Raw genomic sequence first — 20850 nt, forward strand, 5'->3', positions numbered from 1 at the left:
TATTAGTGGATCTCCCCCCTCCTTGCCCCGTGGACGTAGGCAATTTGCCGAACCACGTAAAATTAGTTGTACTGCTATTTGTGTGATTTGTAATAGCTTTTAGGTTCCCTCGACGCGTAGTCCTAGAGCTGACGAGAGGAAGAACTAATATCCCATTTTGATGAGATATTAGGCTTCAAATTCTTGTTCCCTTTGAGAAACAAGAATTCTTATTGCGACCTGACTCTCTTGTTGTGCTGCCGAAATTTCCGCTGCGCGCAACGCTGACGGGAGATAAGGAATTGGATACGGATTCTCGTGGGCAAATCACGGAATGCCTGTGGGCTGACTTTTGTGACAGCACGTTCCAGACCCGTTTCCCTTTCTTTCTTTTTTTCTCTCTTTTTTCTTTTTCCCCTTTTTTTTTCTCTTTTTTCTCTCTTTTTGGACGTGAAAAATAAGTTTGCCTACAAAGAAAGATTTGGAGCTATTCATGAAGAACTTTTTTTTTGTTTTTTTTCAATGGCTTAAAACATCAACAGAGGAGAGTTGTTTCAGGTCCTTGCAAGTGAAACCTCTGTCATGCCACAAAAATTTCTTGCTTTTTTACTTCATTTGATCCATAGAGTTTATGGTTGAAAATTTTTAATAATGATTTTCTTTTAATGAAACACTCGGTGCAGGCTAATGACAAGCAGTTACTTGTTCTTGTTACAAAATCATAAATTGTATACAAATCCTTCGACTCCTAGGTTCATTCCGTAAGTTGTAAAACTCCGAAAGCTTTCAAAATCTAGCAAGGGAGAAGTTTGTGCAACATCAAAGAGTGCTGTAGCCGAGGCCTGCTATATTGCATTGGAAAATAAGCAATTTTCAGTTACTCCTTTGCATTTTGTGAACAGATACGATACTACTGCTCATCACAACTGCACAACCACAATGCTGAGCAATTCCTGTGTCGTCAAATTATCCATTGAAGGACTCCATATGCATAGTAAATAAAGCAACATTCTTGCTCCCAAATTTTACTATTCTTACCATCATAAGAAGCCAAAAAGAATGAACTGCATATAGAGATTTTGAAACCAGTATATGTACAGCACAAGATACGACAATTTTTCGCATAGAGAATGACATGAATATCCATACTGAAATATGTAGTGAAGTAGCTAGCATGCTTGAACTTGATCAGAAAATACTGAAATATGCAATTGCGCGTATCAAACTGTGTAAATCATACCAAAAATGACTAGGTTTCTGATTACTACACGCCAGCAAAACATGTTGAATTTGAAACCAGTGTAAATAAATTGTAGTATATATGTTACCTTCGAATTTCTTTTCTGCAATGCCCATCTTGTGGGCAAATATAGCAGTGGAAGCTATATCAAGTTTGGTTGGAAGGTAGTTTGGATAATACGCACTATAAAATGACTTCAGAATCAAAGAGATGTAACTGTATTTGCTTTGCACAAGAACTTTACTATGCAACAGAGCTCACGGTCATAAACTGAAACAACAGTTTGCAATACAAACGCATATTTACTTGCATAAATTCCCAAATTCAAACAACACTCTTACCAGTACAAAATTAGACAAACCGTACAATAATCTAACTTGATATCAACACCAGACCTGAGACTCTAAGCATAAAACATCAAAATAGCAATAGGAGGCGTTTTGATACAATTGTATTAGTTCAACACGAGTTGAGTTGCTCAGGTCATTGTAGGTGAAACCTCTACCATGCCGTAGAAATTTCTTAGTTTTCACTTCAACCTAGATCCAAACCATTTTCTTGTGAAAAAACAGGATAAATCCTTCGACTTCTAGCTGCAAGTCAAAAGTTGTGAAACTTCAAAAGCTTTCAAAAAACAATCAATGGAAAAAAGCTGGTACAAATTCAATGACAGCTGCAGCTGAAGCCTGCAGTATTGCATTGTAAAATATGCAATTTTCAATTACTCGTTTGCATTTTAGCTAACAGATACTTTACTGCTCATCACAACTGCACAAGCACGATGCTGAGCAATTGCCAGTTTACATTTCCCAACTCATATGCATAGCCGATCAAGCAAAATTCTTACTCCCACATTTTACTAATCACACCACCACAAGAAACTAAAAAGAATTTTAACTGTAAAGGTTTTGAATCTATAACAGATGCAACATCCATCAGCATAAGAACAAATATAAGAAACAAGAGAGTCCTAAGCACTCATCCCATTATTCCATAATTCACAGAAATTGAGACACCAATTAAGAATAGAAAGCAATCTGAAAAACAAAAAGAGAAAAAGCAGTTGCAAGAGAACAATTCACAGTCCTTGGTTCAGTCATCTCCATGGATTTTATCAACAACACCAATAGAGTGAACCTGAATTACCTGAACATGAATCCAGTTCCAAAAAATTTAGGCTTACAGAACTTCTATCTTAGAAGTTACTGTGAATGAAACAATGAGAAATGTCGTAGGTTTCAAATCAGACAAGAAACAGGGATAAAAATCATATGATTTCAAACTTTAAATAAGTCAATAAGTTAGAATTATATCAATCAGGGAAGTTACTGTTTGTCAAAAGCGCAAAAAAAAAAAGAAAAAAAAAAGAGGGTAAGTGTTTCTGACCAGGATACTATGTTTACCCAAAAAAGAATATGTCAAGTGTGTTAAACTAGTTCCCTTATCTCCATTGAACAGTTAATATAGCATTGAACTGCTGTTCAGCAAAGTTAGTGTCTTCTTCAGCTGCTTTGACACCCTTTTCCAAATCACCATTTTCATATTCATTCTTTCTATCTCAAGAATCATAAATTCTCTTTTGTCCTGAATGCGCCTGAGCTCTCGTTCCCGTATCAATAGATCTTCATCAACTGCAAGAAGTAGCTCATATTTCTTTTCCATCTCCTCTTCAACTTGAAGCACTTTTGCTTTCAGGGAACGCTTCTCACCCTCTAACTGACTTTGCACATTATGTACCTCTATCAACTTTAATAGGCGAGAACACACTGATTCAATATTGAATCCATTCGATTCAAAGAGACCAAGGGCTTTCAATTTCAGATCAAAAACATTTTTGGAATCAACTATGCGCACGCTGCAAATTTCAGTCACTAAGGTGACAAAAGTCGCCATCTTAAGATGCATACAGTAGATTCTTGGCTCATGGAATGGTGATAGTGATCTGATTTGATGGAAATCATAACTGAACACTCCTTGTGTATAGTACAAAATGTTAACCTGGGGAGCATTATACCTATAGTACATCTGCAATTTACTCTTTATGAAACAACTAGCTCTAGTTAAAAATATGTATCACAGGTAAATCAACAACTGGAATATCAAAAGGAAAGAAAAAAAAACAACTTCAGCACTTGCATAATTAGGTCAGGAATTATGCATAGAAGAAAAAAACTTGAACACATGGCAAATCACGAGAACATTGAACTTGAAGACATTACATGTCATGCACGTTCATACTTAAAGTCCCTCTAACCATTAGATCAAAACTCCGAAGTTGTGATGAGAGTCAAGGGTTACATTTTTATATTAAAACAATATGGTGTTATTTTTTAGAAAATCCGCTTTAAAATCATGATTGGTAGGATTTGAACCTCAGATACTCTGACACCATCTTAAGGTCCCTCTAACCATTACATTAAAACTCTAACCATTACATCAAAACTCCAAAGTTGTGGTAAGAGTTAAGAGTTATATTTTATATTCTGACACTCGTAATTCTTAAAGGTTAAAATTCCTAATGGTTATAATATTTGAAGAATAACATGGGTTTGGAACTGAATGTTGTTTTGGATTCACATGCAGAACGTCCTGTATATAATAGTATAGATCAATACTTACATGATGGTAACAGCTTGTATAGACCAACAGGGAAAAAAATTAGCATATATTTGTAGGACTTTAAGTGCTACAGTTTGTAGACATGGACACAAGTGTCATGCTTCAGCATGGACACTAGTTTTAAATCATGGTAATTATCCAAAACTCAGATTTGAGGACAAGTACATATGTAATCTAGGCTCATGCGAGTAGTTTTGGCTAACAGAGATCTATGTTGTCATCCATATGGAGATGAATCAAATTTTATTACAAAGATCTACAAGAAATTAGTTTTTATCAAACAGTATACAATATACTACATCTTCTATATGATGCTTGAGGTAAATAACAGTCAGCGATTTGCAAGTGTTGCACATAGATGAAGTTGGTGACACATCTAGGTGTGCTGGACACATCACTTAATTGGAGGGAGTAGTATCCTACATATCATGGCGAAAATGTAGTCAATAATACATTTGAAAAGAAAATGGGGCGCATGAAATGCAGTTTTGATTGTCTATAAAACATGTAATCGTGACATGTTACGACATAATTCAGACAACAAATAGTGCATGGCAAATCCTTAAAAAAGAAAAACCAAGGTTCAAATCCAACTAAAAAGTTATAATATTTTACAATACTTACAATATAAAAAACTGAAAAGACATTTATACAATCTTCACATCACTTTTTACAATATCGAAAACTAAAAAGAAAGAAAAAAAAGTTGTTGTAGGGACATTTGCAACAATAGTTGCAGCGAAACAAGGTGTTGCAACTGGAGAAACTGTGACTAAAATGCATGCAACAACTGCAGCTGAAAGTCCTCCAATGGCAAAACCTATTAAACAGTCTCTTAGTATTACAACTTATAGGAAGAAAAACAAAGTCACAGCCTCCTGGCTAGGCACTAAAGATATGATATAGAGTTTTTGTACTTGTTATTCAAGACCAGCTGCAAATTTTATTCAAACAAAAAAAAGAAAAAAAAAACTAGTCTGTTTAGGCAAAATGTTATAAAGTACTAATCACTATGTTTAGTAAAATGACGGTAAGTGAAAAATCAATTTAGCACACATTCCTAATCATAAACACTTCGCCTCATTTGGTACACGGGAATGAGTAGGAATAGAATGCAATTCCAACTTCTTATTCATGCTTACCAAACATGATGTGTTTTTAGATGCTAGAAATGTCATTTCCACATCTCGTCAATTCCCACTTAATGTGGGAATTTCCAATGAATTATTAAGAAATTGATATTTTCACTTAAGTGAGAATGAAAATAATAAAATAAATTTCGGATTACCCTTCTTAAAGATTTTCCCACTTAATTCTCTAATTACATCCAAACATGAAAACGGGATGAACATTCCATTCCCACATTAATTCTATTACTCTCCTATCCTCATTTCATTCTCAATTGACTTCATTCCCGCGTACCAAATGAGACATTAGAAACAAACTTCTAAACAAAATCCCATATATGCACCATTTAAGACCAAAAAGTATTACAGTATAAAAATATTATCTTCAAACAATATCATTTCTAATAAAAAGGTAAAAAAACCAAAATACCAAAATTTATTGAGAAGCCTAAAATTGTAAAATCAATTTATTGTGCAAAAAATACAAACAGTACTATATGACAGTGGAAAACTCTATAATTTTAAATTAGAAAACTATATAGAAAAAACTAAAAACAATTGACCTCGAAACAACAATCTGAAAATGCACAAAGAAAAGGAAAACATTGCAAAAGGATATCCACCTAATAATAAAACATCCGTTGTCTAAAATCACCATCTAAAATTATTCAATCACACTCACCCTAACTAATATTCAAAAAAATGCAACAAATACCAAACGATGAGAAAGCCAACAAGAAAAAAAAAACTTCAAAAAAATACCTGAACTTCTTCAATAGGTTTCCAACCTCCCTTCACGAACTCCATTTGCCTCCTCATCTTTTCCCTCTTAAACCCAAGCTCCTCCCTCGTCATCGGAATATAAACAATATACAAACCATCCAAACCCTCCGGCAACTTAATCACCACTCCCCGCTACCATCCTCCATCATGGAAAACTTCAACGCACTGCTCAACCTCAAATACAACGTTCAAATCCTCAGACGGCGGTCGGAGCCGAACAAAAGAGCAGTGCACAGTCTCCTTAAGGGGACTTTTAGAGTCTGTGTTAGAGCCGAGGTCCCCGTATGTGACGGAGTATCATCGACATTTTTTCAGAGCATCTCCAACAGCTTCCCCAAAATTTTCTCCAAAATGGAGAAACAAAAGTCATATTCTCCAAATTATTTTTGCTCAAACTCCAACAGCTTCCCCATTTTAAAAAATCGCATTTATTACAATAATAAAGCTCTTCCCAAAAATTTGGAGAATGCTGCAGATTTGGGGAAAGCTCCTTATTTTTTCTCCTCCTTCCCTATTTTGGGGAATGGGATGGAGAATCTGTTGGACCAAAAAAAGCTCTATATTCCCCAAAATTGAGTATTTCAAGAAGATGGGGAAGCTGTTGGAGATGCTCTCAGGCTGGATCGATAAGTAACCTCGAACCACACTCCTCAAAGTCCTTGGTCATTGGATCTGACTTCTACTAAGGATCCGACCCGTAAGGTGTTCTGTAACGCAGCACGGAAGTGATAAAGCTCAGAATCCATCAAGTTGTGTTTTCTGAATCCACAAAGAACAATCTTTAAATCCACGAAGAGACAACCTCGAATCTATGAAGTAAATTAAAAAGAATTTTATTGATAAAAAGTGATATAATTCATGAGGCTTACAATCCTTCTTCTTAAATAGAAAAACAAAACCTCCCCCTAATAAGAACATAATTTCTAAAAGAAAGAAACAATTTAAAGCTGTCTAAAAGACTCTCTATAATAAAGACAAATCAGTCCTAATTAAATTAAAACTGATTTTGTTTTCTAATTTAAATTGACTCTAACTTTATTACTAAAAAGAAACTAAAAGCTGATTATTTCTAAAATCCTGTCAAAACGGGTGTTACTGATAGGATTGTGAGATTCTGCCAAGCTGATTGACTCTATCTCGTTGAGATATGTGATTTTCATATCTAATATGTTCGAATCTGTCTTTCGAATTAAAAGATATGGTTATTTCTCTACGGTCAGTTTATAATTCATCTATATTCGTATTTGACTCGTGAAGGTCCCGCTTCTACATGAATTTGATCATTATGCGTCCTCATCAGTCTCCCATTGTTGAAAGAAGCTAGATCCTGAGCTTATATTTGTTTGAATAACAGCTTTCTTGATATACACTTTTCTTCTTCTGCATCGATCAACATCCGTCTTATACTTAACATTAATTTCATCAATCTATTCTTTCACCTCCTCGGCAAGGGCTCATTCTGAATTAAACTTTTGAATGAATCTTTCCCATATTTTTTAATGTAACTGAGAGCATGTGGATCAATAGATGACTTGAAAATCTCCAAATATGTTCCATGTCTCTTTTCATATTCGAGTGTTGGAAGAATCATCAAAACCTTCTTGAAATTATTCACAACCTTTGCTTGCAGAGAATAAATTTCTCCCTCATACTTCATACATAATTCTTCTATCTCCTTTGCCTCGAGCCCTCCACCAAATAACTCATACATATCATTAATTGTCTCACTCTCTAATTTAACTTTCTCCTCTATCAGGATAACATCAATATGCGTAACATCACTCACGACGTCTTTGCGAATATCATGCATAATATCTGTCTTCATTAACATGTCACCATCAATATCAAGAACCTCAGGATGAATCTTGATGATGGCAGAATCTTCCTTTTTGTGGTGAGTGTCTCGTTGTCTGTAAACCACTAATTTAACTTTTCAATCTTTTGGGATTATCTCATACTCAAATATACATCCACTTCACTAATTTAATCGAGAAAATCATTAGCATGGACCTTTTCGTTGAATGATGGTCTTTTTAATCCTCCAGCTGTAGGATTTGTCTTGCGCAGTCGAATCTCGTTTTTGGTGACCATCAATGTGATCTCGAACTCATCCCTGATTAAGACGGTCCACTACCAACGCAAGTCAATTTATGGAAGTCCTTATCTGAGTAACTCTCATATTCAACTCATCGAACTCAATTCAGGTAACACGGGCTTCATCGCCTGCCATCGGATTGGAGAAATAGGACTCTGATACCAATTAACACAGCACGAAAATGATAAACCTCGGAATCCACCAAGGGGTATTCACTAAATCCACAACGAACAATCTTCAAATCTACGAAAAGACAACCTCAAATCCACGAAGTAATATAAAAAAGAATTTTATTGATAAAAGTTGATATGATTCATGAGGTTTACAATCATTCTTCTTAAATAGAAAAATAAAGCCTACTCCTAATAAAAACAGAATTACTAAAAGAAAGAAATAATTTGAAACTACCTAAAAGACTCTCAATAATAAAGGAAACAAATAAATCCCAATTAAATCAAAATTGATTTTGTTTCCTGTTATGGGGTACAACTGTTTCCAAATGTGTGATCTGATGAGTCGACATCTTGACCAAACAGACAAGCCCACACGATCTGCCGACTCAAAAGGTAGTGTTAGTCGGTACGAAAATCAACATTCCAGAGATTCAACACTCCTCGGAGTCGACCTGAAGGACAGCCGAGCCTTCACTCCCTCAGTCGAGTCGGCATCATTCCTCATAGGTGACTCGAGAGGCGGACTCAGTCAATCCTCTTCATATCAAAAGATCGCTACTCAGCGTTAGCCAGCACTCCTCCCGAGGACGACCCGGAATACTACTTATCAATATTATTTAACCTTTGATGATCATCATTATAGCTCCGTCCTTAACCGTCTGAAGACTCGTCGGCTGCTGACTCCCAATATCGCTAAAATGACCTCCCGTCACTCACAAACTGACAAGACTCGTCTGCTGCTGACTCCCAATATCATTGAAGTGACTTCCCGTCACTCATAAAGCGTTACATATAGAAAAAAGGGTGACTCAACCTCCAGCTCACCCCTCACCATCACCTTACAGTACACTCATAAAGTGACCAATCTGCCTTTAGCATCCTCTATAAATACAGATGTTATTTGCCATAAAAAGGGGGTTCGCAAATTGGCAGATTCGCAATCTAAACTTTCTTCCTGATCTAAATCTAAGAGATCATCATCTCTAATGCACATAGCATAAGAACATATAGTTCTATTACTCCACTCAAGCTCAAGTTATCAACTGACTTGATCGTCGGAGGTACCATGGTGGAATCATCACCCTCACGACTTCTTCTGTACAGATCGCAAACTCTAACTCAGTGGTCAGACATAAAGTCGGGAAAGGAAGAGATCCCCTTCATCATCCTTCATCACCCCGCAAGCATCCTCTTTTGGATTAATAATCTGCCAAATTTAAAGCGCAAATTGCATGAGGAAGAATACATCGTTCTTCTTTCACACCACTCAAATTCACCAACTGACTTGACCGTCGGAGGTATCACGGGAGAAACAAGCCCCGCCCTCTCACGATTTTTACGTGTGCAGGTCATTTCTTGTTTATGCAGAAGAATCAGGAATTTTAGTCCAAGGATCGGGCATAAAGTCGGAGGAGAAGTCGGCCCTATCCTCCATCCTCTCCCTCTTCGTCGCCAGCGTGAAGATCTGAATTGCATCCATCAGCGAAAAGCTCTCATCGACTGTATGATCTCGGATATCAACAATTTAACGCCTACCGTGGGGCCCACTTTCTTCTCTGAGAAGGGATGCCCAATTCTAAGCAGGGGCCTGATCTTGTTTATTCTTGAACAACGCCACTAGAATTGCATCATTCAAGCTAAATAAAGACCTTAGCTCCTCATCAGAGTAAGTCTAAGGAGCAATTGGTGGTCGATTCCTTCAGCTCTCATTGACCATCATGGTCAAGACTTGGCTCCTTATCAGGATAAGTCCAAAGCACAACGACTTCTCAGTCGAATATCAAAACATTGGCTCTTTATCAGGATAAGCCTAAGGCACAACGACTCCTCAGTCGGTAACAAAGACATTGGCTCCTCATCAGGGTAAGCCTAAGACGCAACTGGTGGTCGATTCCTTCGGCTCTCATCGACCATCATGGTCAAGACCTTGGTTCATCATCAAGATAAACCCAAGGCACAACGACTTCTCAGTCGGTAACCAAGCCTTTGGTTCCTTATCAAGATAAGCCCAATGCACAACGACTTCTCAGTCAGTAACTAAGCCCTTGGCTCCTTATCAGGATAAGCCCAAGGCACAACGACTTCTCAGTCGGTAATCAAGACATTGGCTCCTCACCAGGATAAGCCCAATGCATAATGATTTCTCAGTCGGTAACTAATGTTGGCCTTCGTGTTTTGATGATGTTTAACAAACAATTTACCACTAATGTTGTTTGTCTAGTATTTGTATTTTCTTATTTATTATAGACAAACAACGTTGTTGGAGGATGGATGGAATAGAGCTTCAACGATGATATCCAAAGAAGGTTGGCGGAATGTCGGTGAAGCCTTGCAATTCAAAGTTAAAGATCAAGTTCAAGCTTCATCTGCATGTGTACCAAGTTGAGCTACAATGAAGATCAAGATCAAGCTTGGGTAATCTAGTTTAGATTTTATATTATGTGTGTTAAGTACCTTAAGCTCAACATCATATACACACACGTATTTGGTTTCTATGTATATATATAGTTATATATATACATGCATGGTTTTGAGTTTTTTATGCTTTGGACACACTTGCAAAATACATGAGTTTTCACAAATGGAAATTAAATTTGAGAAATTCTTTTTCTAACATGTTTGTTTTTATGTTTATAAATATTTCGCAAAGTTTCATCAAGTTTGGAATTGATTTGTTATGTTTAATGGAATTTACAAAATCATGTTTTTGTTCGTGCACATGTTCGTGCATGTTTTATAAAACAGATGAGTTTTTATAAATAGGAAGTGATATTCAAAAAATTCTTTCTTTGACATGTTTATATACATGTTTAGAAACTTTTCTCAAAATTTTACTATTTTTGGAGTTGATTTACTGTGCCCAATTGATTTTACAAAATCGTATATGTTAACAGTTTTTCAGAAACTGTAAATTTGTGTTCAAATATTTATTTATCTCAACTGGGAAAATTTCTCATGGATGTTTAAGAGAGTTTTAAAAAGAGTTTTACAAGTTTGTTTAAGGGTTTTTAAGTTTGTTTCAAGAGTTTGTTTATGAAGAACTTTCACAAGAGCTTGAGGAGATCATTCTTTGGTGTTTGGGCATTCAACTCTTCTCCCTCTCTCTCTTGTCGTCTTTAGAGAAGTGTTTCTAAACTCAATCTAGCTTTACATTTATATATAAATGTTTGATTATCATTTTATTAAGCTAGAATTTATTTGAGTTTAGTTTGATTTGATTTACTCTTTGTTTACACACACAACCATTGAGCTTATTGTATTTACATACATAGTATAATTTAGGGTTATGAGTTTGTGACATTGAGAGTGAGCTTAATTGAGTTTACACTTGTACACCGAGAAAAGTGTGTGGTGAGAGACGGGGTCGAATCCAAGAGGAGTGGCGTCGGTTGACGTGCCTAGGGAGAGGTTGTAACCGAGCACTTGAGGAGGAGGACACGGGCTAGGACCAACACTTAGTGTGTGAAGTGTGATTGCATAGTGATTGTACTGTGAGGTGTAAACGTTATTCGGGTGAACGTAGAAAACCCGGTTGATAGTGGATTTCTCCCCGGGAGTGGGGAGCGGAGACGTAGGACGAAAGGTCCGAACTCCGTGATCATTTGATTGTGTTTGAGTGTGCTTTGGCGTATTTATTTTTGCATTCATCTTATATCGTCATTTGTGCATTGCTCATTTATTTCATTCACTATCTTGTTTAGATTGTTTACCCATTGTGTTGTTTATATATCCTTGCATATATCTCTATCATATAGGATATATCTCATTGTTCATATTGCTTATCCTAGCTTATATTCTTGTTGTATTTCATACTTGCTAGGATAACTTATTAATTAATTTTAATTGATATTTAATTGGATTAGATTAGCATAAGACCCTAATCACCTCCCCTCTAGGGTCTAACAACTAAGCCCTTGGCTCATTATCAGGATAAGCCCAAGGCATAACGACTTCTCCGTCGAATATCAAGACATTGGCTCCTCATCAGGATAAGCACAAGACACAACAACTTATCAGTCAGTAATCAAGATCTTGGCTCCTTACCAAGATAAGTCGAAGGCACAATGATTACCCAGTCGGGAACTAAGCCCTTGGCTCCTTATCAAGATAAGCCCAAAGCACAACGACTTCTCAGTCGAATATCAAGACCTTAGCTCCTCATCAGGATAAGCCCAAGGCACAACGGCTCCTCAGTCGATAACAAAGACATTGGCTCCTCGTCAGGGCAAGCCCAAAGAACAACTGGTGGTCGATTCCTTCAACTCTCATCGACCATCATAGTCAAGACCTTGGCTCTTCATCAAGATAAACCAAAGGTACAACGACTTCTCAGTCGGTAACAAAACCCTTGGCTCCTTATCAGGATAAACCCAAGGCGCAACCGGTGGTCGATTCCTTTGGCTCTCATCGACCATCATGATCAAGACCTTGGCTCCTCATCAGGATAAGCCCAAGGCATAACGACTTCTCAGTCGGTAACCAAACTCTTAACTCCTCATCATGATAAGCCTAAGGTACAACGACTTCACAGTCGGCAACTAAGCCCTTGGCTTCTTATCAGGATAAGCTCAAGGCATAATAATTTCTCAGTCGGTAATCAAGACCTTGACTCCTTACCAGGATAAGCCTAAGACATAACGACTTCTCAGTCAGCAACTAAGCCTTGGCTCCTTATCAGGATAAGCCTAAGGCACAATGACTTCGTAGTCGAATATCAAGACCTTGGCTCCTCATCAGGATAAGCCCAAGGCACAACGACTTCTCAGTCGGTAACAAAGACCTTGGCTCCTCATCAGGGTAAGCCCAAGACGCAACTAGTGATCGATTCCTTCGGCTCTCATCGACCATCATGATAAGCCCTTAGCTCCTTTTTAGGATAAGCCCAAGACACAACTCTTTAGTCGACTCCCACATTCACCTTTCGACCTTAGAGGATTGGAAAACCCTAGTCGACTCTCAAGAACCTAGGTGGTTCGACTCCTTAATCGGATTTCAGAGCCCTTGACTCCTTATCAGAGTAAGCCTAAGGCATAACAAATGGTTCGATTCCTCCGGCTCTCATCGACCATCATGGTAAGCCCTTGGCTCCTTTTCAGAATAAGCCAAAGGCACAACTCTTTAGTCGACTCCCACATTCACCTTTCGACCTTTGAGGATTGGAAAAACCTAGCCGACTCTCAAGAGTCTAGGTGGTTCGACTCCTTAGTCGGATTTTAAAACCTTTGGCTCCTTATCAAGGTAAGCCCAATGCACAACATATGGTTCGATTCCTTCGGCTCTCATCGGCCATCATGGTCAAGACCTCGGCTCCTCATCAGGATAAGCCTAATGCACAATGACTCCTCAGTCGATAACAAAAATCTTGGCTCATTATCAGGATAAGCCCAAGGCACAACTGGTGGTTGATTCATTCGGCTCTCATCGACCATCATGGTCAAGACCTTAGCTCCTCATCAGGATAAGCCCAAGGCATAACGACTTCTCAATCAGTAACCAAGCCCTTGGCTCCTCATCAGGATAAACCCAAGGCACAACGACTCCTCAGTCAGTAACTAAGTCCTTGGCTCATCATCAGGATAAGCCTAAAGCACAACGACCTCTCAGTTGAATATCAAGACCTTGGCTCCTCATCAGGATAAGCCTAAGGCACAACGATTTCTCAGTCAGTAACCAAGCCCTTAGCTCCTCATCAGGATAAGCCTAAGACACAACGAATACTCAGTCGGTAACAAAGACCTTGGCTCCTCATTAGGGTAAGCCCAAGGCGCAACTGGTGGTCAATTCCTTCGGCTCTCACCGATCATCATGGCCAAGCTCTTAGCTCCTTATCAGGATAAACCCAAGACACAACGACTTCTAAGTCAGTAACTAAGCCCTTGGCTTCTTATCAGGATAATCCTAAAGCCCAACGACTTCTCAGTCGAATATCAAGACCTTGGCTCCTCATCATGATAAGCCCAAGGCACAACGACTTCTCAGTCAGTACCCAAGCCACTGGCTCCACATCAGGATAAGCCCAAGGCACAACGACTTCTTAGTCGGTACCCAAGACCATGGCTCCTTATCAGAATAAACCCAAGGCACAACGACTCCTCAGTTGGTAACAAAGACATTGGCTCCTCATCAGGGTAAGCCTAAGACACAACTGGTGGTAGATTTCTCCGGCTCTCATCGACCATTATGGTCAAGGCCTTGGCTCCTCATCAGGATAAGCTGAAGACTCAACGACTCCTCAGTTGGTAACAAAGACCTTGGCTCCTTATCAGGGTAAGCCCAATGTGTAACTGGTGGTCAATTCGTCCGGCTCTCATCGACCATCATTGTCAAGACCTTGGCTCCTTATCAGGATAAGCCCAAGACATAACAACTCCTTAATCGGTAACAAAGACCTTGGCACCTCATCAGGGTAAGCCCAAGGCGTAACTGGTGGTCGATTCCTTCGTCTCTCATCGATCATCATGGTCAAGACCTTGACTCCTCATTAGGATAAGCCCAAGGCAAAACGACTTCTCAGTCGGTAATCAAGACCTTGACTCCTCACCAAGATAAGCCCAAGGCACAACGACTTCTTAGTCGGTAACTAAGCCATTGGCTCCTCATCAGGATAAGCCCAAGGTACAACAACTTCTCAACCAGTAATCAAGACCTTAGCTCCTCATCAGAATAAGCCTAAGGCACAACGACTTATCAGTCAGTAACTAAGCCCCGTGCTCCTTGTCAGGATAAGCCCAAGACACAACGACTTCTCAGTCGAATATCAAGGCCTTGACTCCTCATCAAGAAGCCCAAGGCACAATGACTTTTCAGTCGGTAATCAAGACCTTACCTCCTCATCAGGATAAGCCGAAGGCACAATAACTTTTCAGTCGGCAACTAAGCCCTTGGCTCCTCATCAGGATAAACCCAAGGCACAACGACTTTTCAGTCGGTAATCAAGACCTTGACTCCTCACCAGGATAAGCCCAAGGCACAACAACTTCTTAGTCGGTAACTAAGTTATTGGCTCCTCATCAGGATAAGCCCAAGGCATAACGACTTCTCAGTCGGTAACTAAGCCATTGGCTCCTCATCAGGATAAGCCCAAGGCACAATGACTTCTTAGTCGGTAATCAAGATCTTGGCTCCTCATCAGGATAAGTCTAAGGCACAACGACTTCTCAGTCGGTAACTAAGTCCTTGGCTCTTTGTCAGGATAAGCCCAAGGCACAACGACTTCTTAGTCGAATATCAAGACCTTGGCTCCTCATCACGATAAGCCCAAGGCACAACGACTTCTCAGTCGGTTTCTAAGCCATTGGCTCCTCATCAGGATAAGCCCAAGGCACAATGACTTCTTAATCGGTAATCAAGATCTTGGCTCCTCATCAGGATAAGCCCAAGGCACAACAACTTCTCAGTCGATAACTAAGCCATTGATACCTTGTCAGGATAAGCCCAAGGTAAAATGACTTCTCAGTCGAATATCAAGACATTGGTTTCTCATCAGGATAAGCCCAAGGCACAACGACTTCTCAGTCGGTACCCAAGCCCCTGGCTTCTCATCAAGATTAGCCCAAGACAAAATGACTTCTTGGTTGGTACCCAAGACCTTGGCTCTTTATCAGGATAAACCAAAGGTATAACGACTTCTCAGTCGGCAACCAAGCCCTCGGCTCCTGAAACCTTTTCAGGATAAGCCTAAGGCACAACTCTTTGGTCGACTCCCACATTCACCTTTCGACCTTAGAGGATTAGAAAAACCTAGTCGACTCTCAAGAGCTTAGGTGGTTCGACTTCTCAGTCGGATTTCAAACCCTTAGTTCTTTTTCAGGATAAGCCCAAGGCAGAACTTTATGACCAACTCCCACAGTCGCCTCTCGGCCATAGGATGATTATGAAGACTTAGGTCCAGCATGAAGCCTAGCCTCAAAGTTATCATCTTGCCATTAAGACCTTGGTATCATCATGAATAAACTCAAGGCATGGAGATCAATTGTACGGTCATCTTCGACAAAAAGACTCAAAGCACTTCGACTTGCCAATCTTCATCGACCAAGGCCCCAGCATCTTGCCCATAGTAGGCGGAATATGAGCTAGTTATCAAGCCGACTCGTAACACTCGGGTCGACACAACACAGCCAACTCAAGAATTGCTACTTGGTTCGCTCAATCAGAGCAATGCTACAAAGCAATTAACATCCCTAACTTTAGTCTAGAGCTTTATTCATTTCACTTGGACTCGGCTAAAGCCGACTCTAAGCAAAAGGGGTCAACTGTTATTGGGTACAACTATTTCCAAATATATGATCTGATGAGTCGACATCTCGACCAACCAGACAAGCCCACACGATCTGCCGACTCAGAAGGCAGTGTTAGTCGGTACGAAAATCAACATTCCAGAGATTCAATACTCCTCGGAGTCGACCTGAAGGACAGCCGAGCCGTCACTCCCTCAGTCGAGTCGGCATCATTCCTCATAGGTGACTCGAGAGGCGGACTCAGTCAATCCTCTTTCACTCCCTCAGTCGAGTCGGCATCATTCCTCATAGGTGACTCGAGAGGCGGACTCAGTCAATCCTCTTCATATCAAAAGATCGCTACTCAGCGTTAGCCAGCACTCCTCCCGAGGACGACCCGGAATACTACTTATTAATATTATTTAACCTTTGATGATCATCATTATAGCTTCGTCCTTAACCGTTTGAAGACTCGTTGGCTGCTGACTCCCAATGTCGCTAAAATGACCTCCCGTCACTCACAAACTGACAAGACTCGTCTGCTGCTGACTTCCAATATCATTGAAGTGACCTCCCGTCACTCATAAAGCGTTACATATAGAAAAAAGGGTGACTCAACCTCCAGCTCACCCCTCACCACCACCTTACAGTACACTCATAAAGTGACCAATCTGTCCTTGGCATCCTCTATAAATACAGATGTTATTCGCCATAAAAAGGGGGTTCGTTAATTGACAGGTTCGCAATCTAAACTTTTTTCCTGATCTAAATCTAAGAGATCATCGTCTCTAATGCACATAGCATAAGAACATATAGTTCTATTACTCCACTCAAGCTCAAGTTATCAACTGACTTGATCGTCGGAGGTACCATGGGGGAATCATCACCCTCACGACTTCTTTTGTGCAGATCGCAAACTCTAACTCAGTGGTCAGACATAAAGTCGGGAAAGGAAGAGATCCCCTTCATCATCCTTCGTCACCCGCAAGCATCCTCTTTTGGATTAATAATCTGCCAAATTTAAAGCGCATATTGCATGAGGAAGAATACATCATTTTTCTTTCACCCCACTCAAGTTCACCAACTGACTTGACCGTTGGAGGTACCACGGGAGAAACAAGCCCCGCCCTCTCACGATTCTTACGTTTGCAGATCATTTCTTGTTTATGCAGAAGAATCAGGAATTTTAGTCCAAGGATCGGGCATAAAGTCGGAGGAGGAGTCAGCCCTATCTCCCATCCTATCCCTCTTCGTCGCCAGCACGAAGATCTGAACTGCATCCATCAGCGGAAAGCTCTCATCGACTGTGTGATCTCGGATATCAACAGTTTCCTAATTTAAATTGACTCTAATTTTATTACTAAAAATAAACTAAAGTCTGATTATTTCTAAAATCCTATCAAAACGAGTATTATTGATGGGATTGTGGGATTCTGCCAAGCTGATTGACTCTGTTCCGTCGAGATAATCGATTCTCATATATAATACGTTAGAATTTGTCGTCCAAATTTGAAGATTTGATTATTTTCCTACGGTCAGTTTGGTCTCACTTCTACATGAATTTGATCGTTATGCGTCCTACATCATTCTATCACCGAACAATTTTTCACTTTAGCCCTTTTAAATTTTTTTATTATTAAAATCAACCCTTTTTTCTTTTATTTATCAAAACCGACCCGATTTCTTGATTAGCGGCTTAATCACATTCCTAATTAGTCGGGGTTGCCAACCCCGACTATTTAGGAGAGTCTTAAACCCTAATTAGAAGACTTAAACCCTAAAAATTAATATCCTAAATAGTCGGGGTTGGCAACCCCGACTAATTAGGAATGTGATTAAGCCGCTAATCAAGAAATCGGGTCTGTTTTGGTAAATAAAAGAAAAAAAGGTCAATTTTAATAATAAAAAATTTAAATAGGGCTAAAGTGAAAAATTATTCTTCTATCACCCACAGGAGGAGGGAGATTGCTAGAGTCGACTAGCTCTCATCACCATTGTAGGAGAATCAGGGTTTAGTGCTTAGGGTTTATAGAGGCTTCACATTTGACGGGAATTTGAATGAAGGCAACCCAGTAAGCTTACCGTTGGTTAAAAGCCCTAAAAGGAATGAAGTTAGCTGAGATTTTTAGTGGGACTAAATCTGACCATAGGTTTCTGGAAGGAATGAACGGTCGATCTTCTACTGAGATAACATCGTACTTTTTGAACTTTATGCGTGGTTTGAATTTTATGTCTATAAATGGGATAAAAGTTAAATCCTAAAAACAATTGATGACTCCAAATATGGACGTTTCTGATTTCTTACCTGCTCCATAACTTTTCAAAATTCATTTTTTTCCACCCAAAAATTGAAGGAAAATAAAACTCAAGAACTGAAATAATTAATCACTCACCTGATCACCATCTTCAACGTTAATACACTCCCCCTTCGCCCACTTCATTTGCCCCCTGATTTCCGATGGCTTGAACTGAAACTCCTCCCTGCTCGTCGGAAAACAAACTGAATACAGTAAGTCTTCATTTGATCACCACTCCCTTCCACCAGACCTCGCTGTGGAACGCCTCGATGCACTGGTGGAGCTCGAAATCAGTGGCCGGATTCGCCGGCATATCATAGTGTGAAGGGTCTTCTCCTCGATAGGCTTGAGAGAGGCCTCCTCGGCGACGAGAGTAGAATAAGAGACGATGGTAGAGCGTTGGTTGGCGATGTTCTTGACAATGGTTGCCTCGAGCCACGCGCCTCGGAGCCCGATATCGTTGGATCGGACCTCCACTTGAGATCCGACCGGAACGAGACGGCGCCGGTGATTGTCGGGAGTTCGCCAAAGGCTGGACATTGGAATCTCGGTTAGGTTGAAAGAGAACGATGACTTTGGGCGGGAAAGCTAAGGAGAATGAGAGTTGAGTGAAATTGAAAGGGAAAACACAGCGTTGCAGGAAACTACTTGAGTACAGAGCAAATTACTTAAGGAGAGAGACGTCTGGGCACCCACAGTAAAGTTACCGCAAGAAATCTCCTCCTAATAAAGGGTCATTAGCACTTGAATACTCTATAGTTTCCCATTGTTTGCACTTATATACCCTCATTTGTTTTTCCCATTATTAACATCGAGAGAGGAAAGATCATGTTCAAAGATTCATATCATATCATTGTTGCGCCTCGAGAATCCAAACCAATCGCCGAGAAAAAATAAACCAACACACCAAATCAATAGCACAAATAATCAAACACCAGTTTTACGTGGTTCGGCAAGATGCTTACGTCCACGGGGCAAGGAGGGGGGAGTTTTTCACTATTAGAAATCAAGAGGAACAAACTAGGGTTACAAATCTCTCATAAACCCTCAACAATCAACTCTCAATCTCTCCAATTGCTCCTAGAATAGAAGCCCAAAGAAAACCCCTTTCAACAGCTCAAAACTCTTGCCTTGAAACCCTAGAAAACACCCATTGGGTATTTATACCAAAGCCAAACGAAACGGGTCTGGAAAACAGACCCAGACCGAAACCCGCATCGCGGTCGACCGCAGCTCCATGTGCGGTCGACCGCGAAAAGTCCAGAGGCTCACCCAACTCTCTGGACCAAATCCGGTCGACCGCCGCTACATGTCCGGTCGACCGCCCAATATCCAGAGCCCAAAATCAATCCTTCGTGCACATTGCGGTCGACCGCAGCTCCACCTCCGGTCGACCGCCAGACGCCCAAAAGCACTCTTCAACAAATTACACTTTTCCCGGAGTGCGAACACTCAACCCCAAACCAACTGTGTCTACTCACCAAACAACTGAGCCTACACCGACTACACCAAATGCCTCACTTGCTGAGACCCAAATGGGAGTGCGAACACTCTCCCCAAATGTCGATGTCGCTCACCAAATCGGCTGTATCATAAAGACTGCCTACGTATCCTTTGCCCAAGGAATCAAGCCTTCACGTAGTTCACCTTTGGCCTCCAAAGGCCCTCAATCCATCTTGCGGCTGATAGCATCATCAACGACCCCAAACTGAAGCGATCCGAACACCTCCACCTGAGGTGAAACAATGGCCGTATCCAAAAAATATCCATCAGCTGCATCCAAGTCAACCACCTCATCATCTGCCCCCATAAATAAATAACTCCCACGCTGTGTCACCTCAGCTGGAATCCCAACCAATGTAGAATGACCTGGAGTATGTGGAGTAAGCTCCACCCAATGTGGAGTAGCATCAACCTCCACCCGCTGCGATATCCCTCTGACCTGATCAATACTCTCCACCTGCCGAGAGTCCAAAGTGACAAACCTGCTCAGACCAAACTCAGAAGCTCCCCACTGATAGCCGAATGAACTCCTGAATCCCAAATGCGCAATCGGATCCAATCTCACATCAGCGATGTGACCAAGTGCTGGGTAGCCCAATATCCGATGCCAACCAAAATTTGAAGCAGCTCCACCAGATCTAACAACTCTATACGCAGCAGTCGGCAACCTCATAAGATGACCCAAACCTGTCGAAGCCTGAATACCAGATCCACTGCTCGACAACTAATACCGATCCTCCTCCAGAAAAGAACGGCTCACTGAATCTGTCATCTCATCACGTCGCCCCACTGTCTCCTCTCCTCTGAAGTGTCTCCAA

General features: G+C 40.3%; 1 protein-coding gene across 3 annotated transcripts; it reads right to left on the reverse strand.

Annotated features, from left to right (window-relative positions):
* Positions 1484 to 18790, reverse strand: LOC109839774. 3 transcript variants are annotated; one of them, XR_002246739.1, is made up of 2 exons: positions 18626 to 18790; positions 1484 to 1812 (listed from the first exon to the last, which is right to left on the reverse strand). XR_002246739.1 is itself a non-coding variant. In XM_020408277.1 (2 exons), the coding sequence occupies exons 1-2, from the start codon at positions 18634 to 18636 to the stop codon at positions 2678 to 2680; spliced, it is 567 nt and encodes a 188-aa protein (XP_020263866.1). In that variant the 5' UTR covers positions 18637 to 18790; the 3' UTR covers positions 2607 to 2677. The 3 variants fall into 3 exon arrangements, 1 of the variants encoding a protein (XP_020263866.1); XM_020408277.1 differs by lacking the exon at positions 1484 to 1812 and adding an exon at positions 2607 to 3233; XR_002246740.1 differs by lacking the exon at positions 1484 to 1812 and adding an exon at positions 6369 to 6507.

The sequence above is a fragment of the Asparagus officinalis genome, chromosome 4 (genome assembly GCF_001876935.1).
Source record: "Asparagus officinalis chromosome 4, Aspof.V1, whole genome shotgun sequence".
NCBI classification, from domain to species: Eukaryota; Viridiplantae; Streptophyta; class Magnoliopsida; order Asparagales; family Asparagaceae; genus Asparagus; species Asparagus officinalis.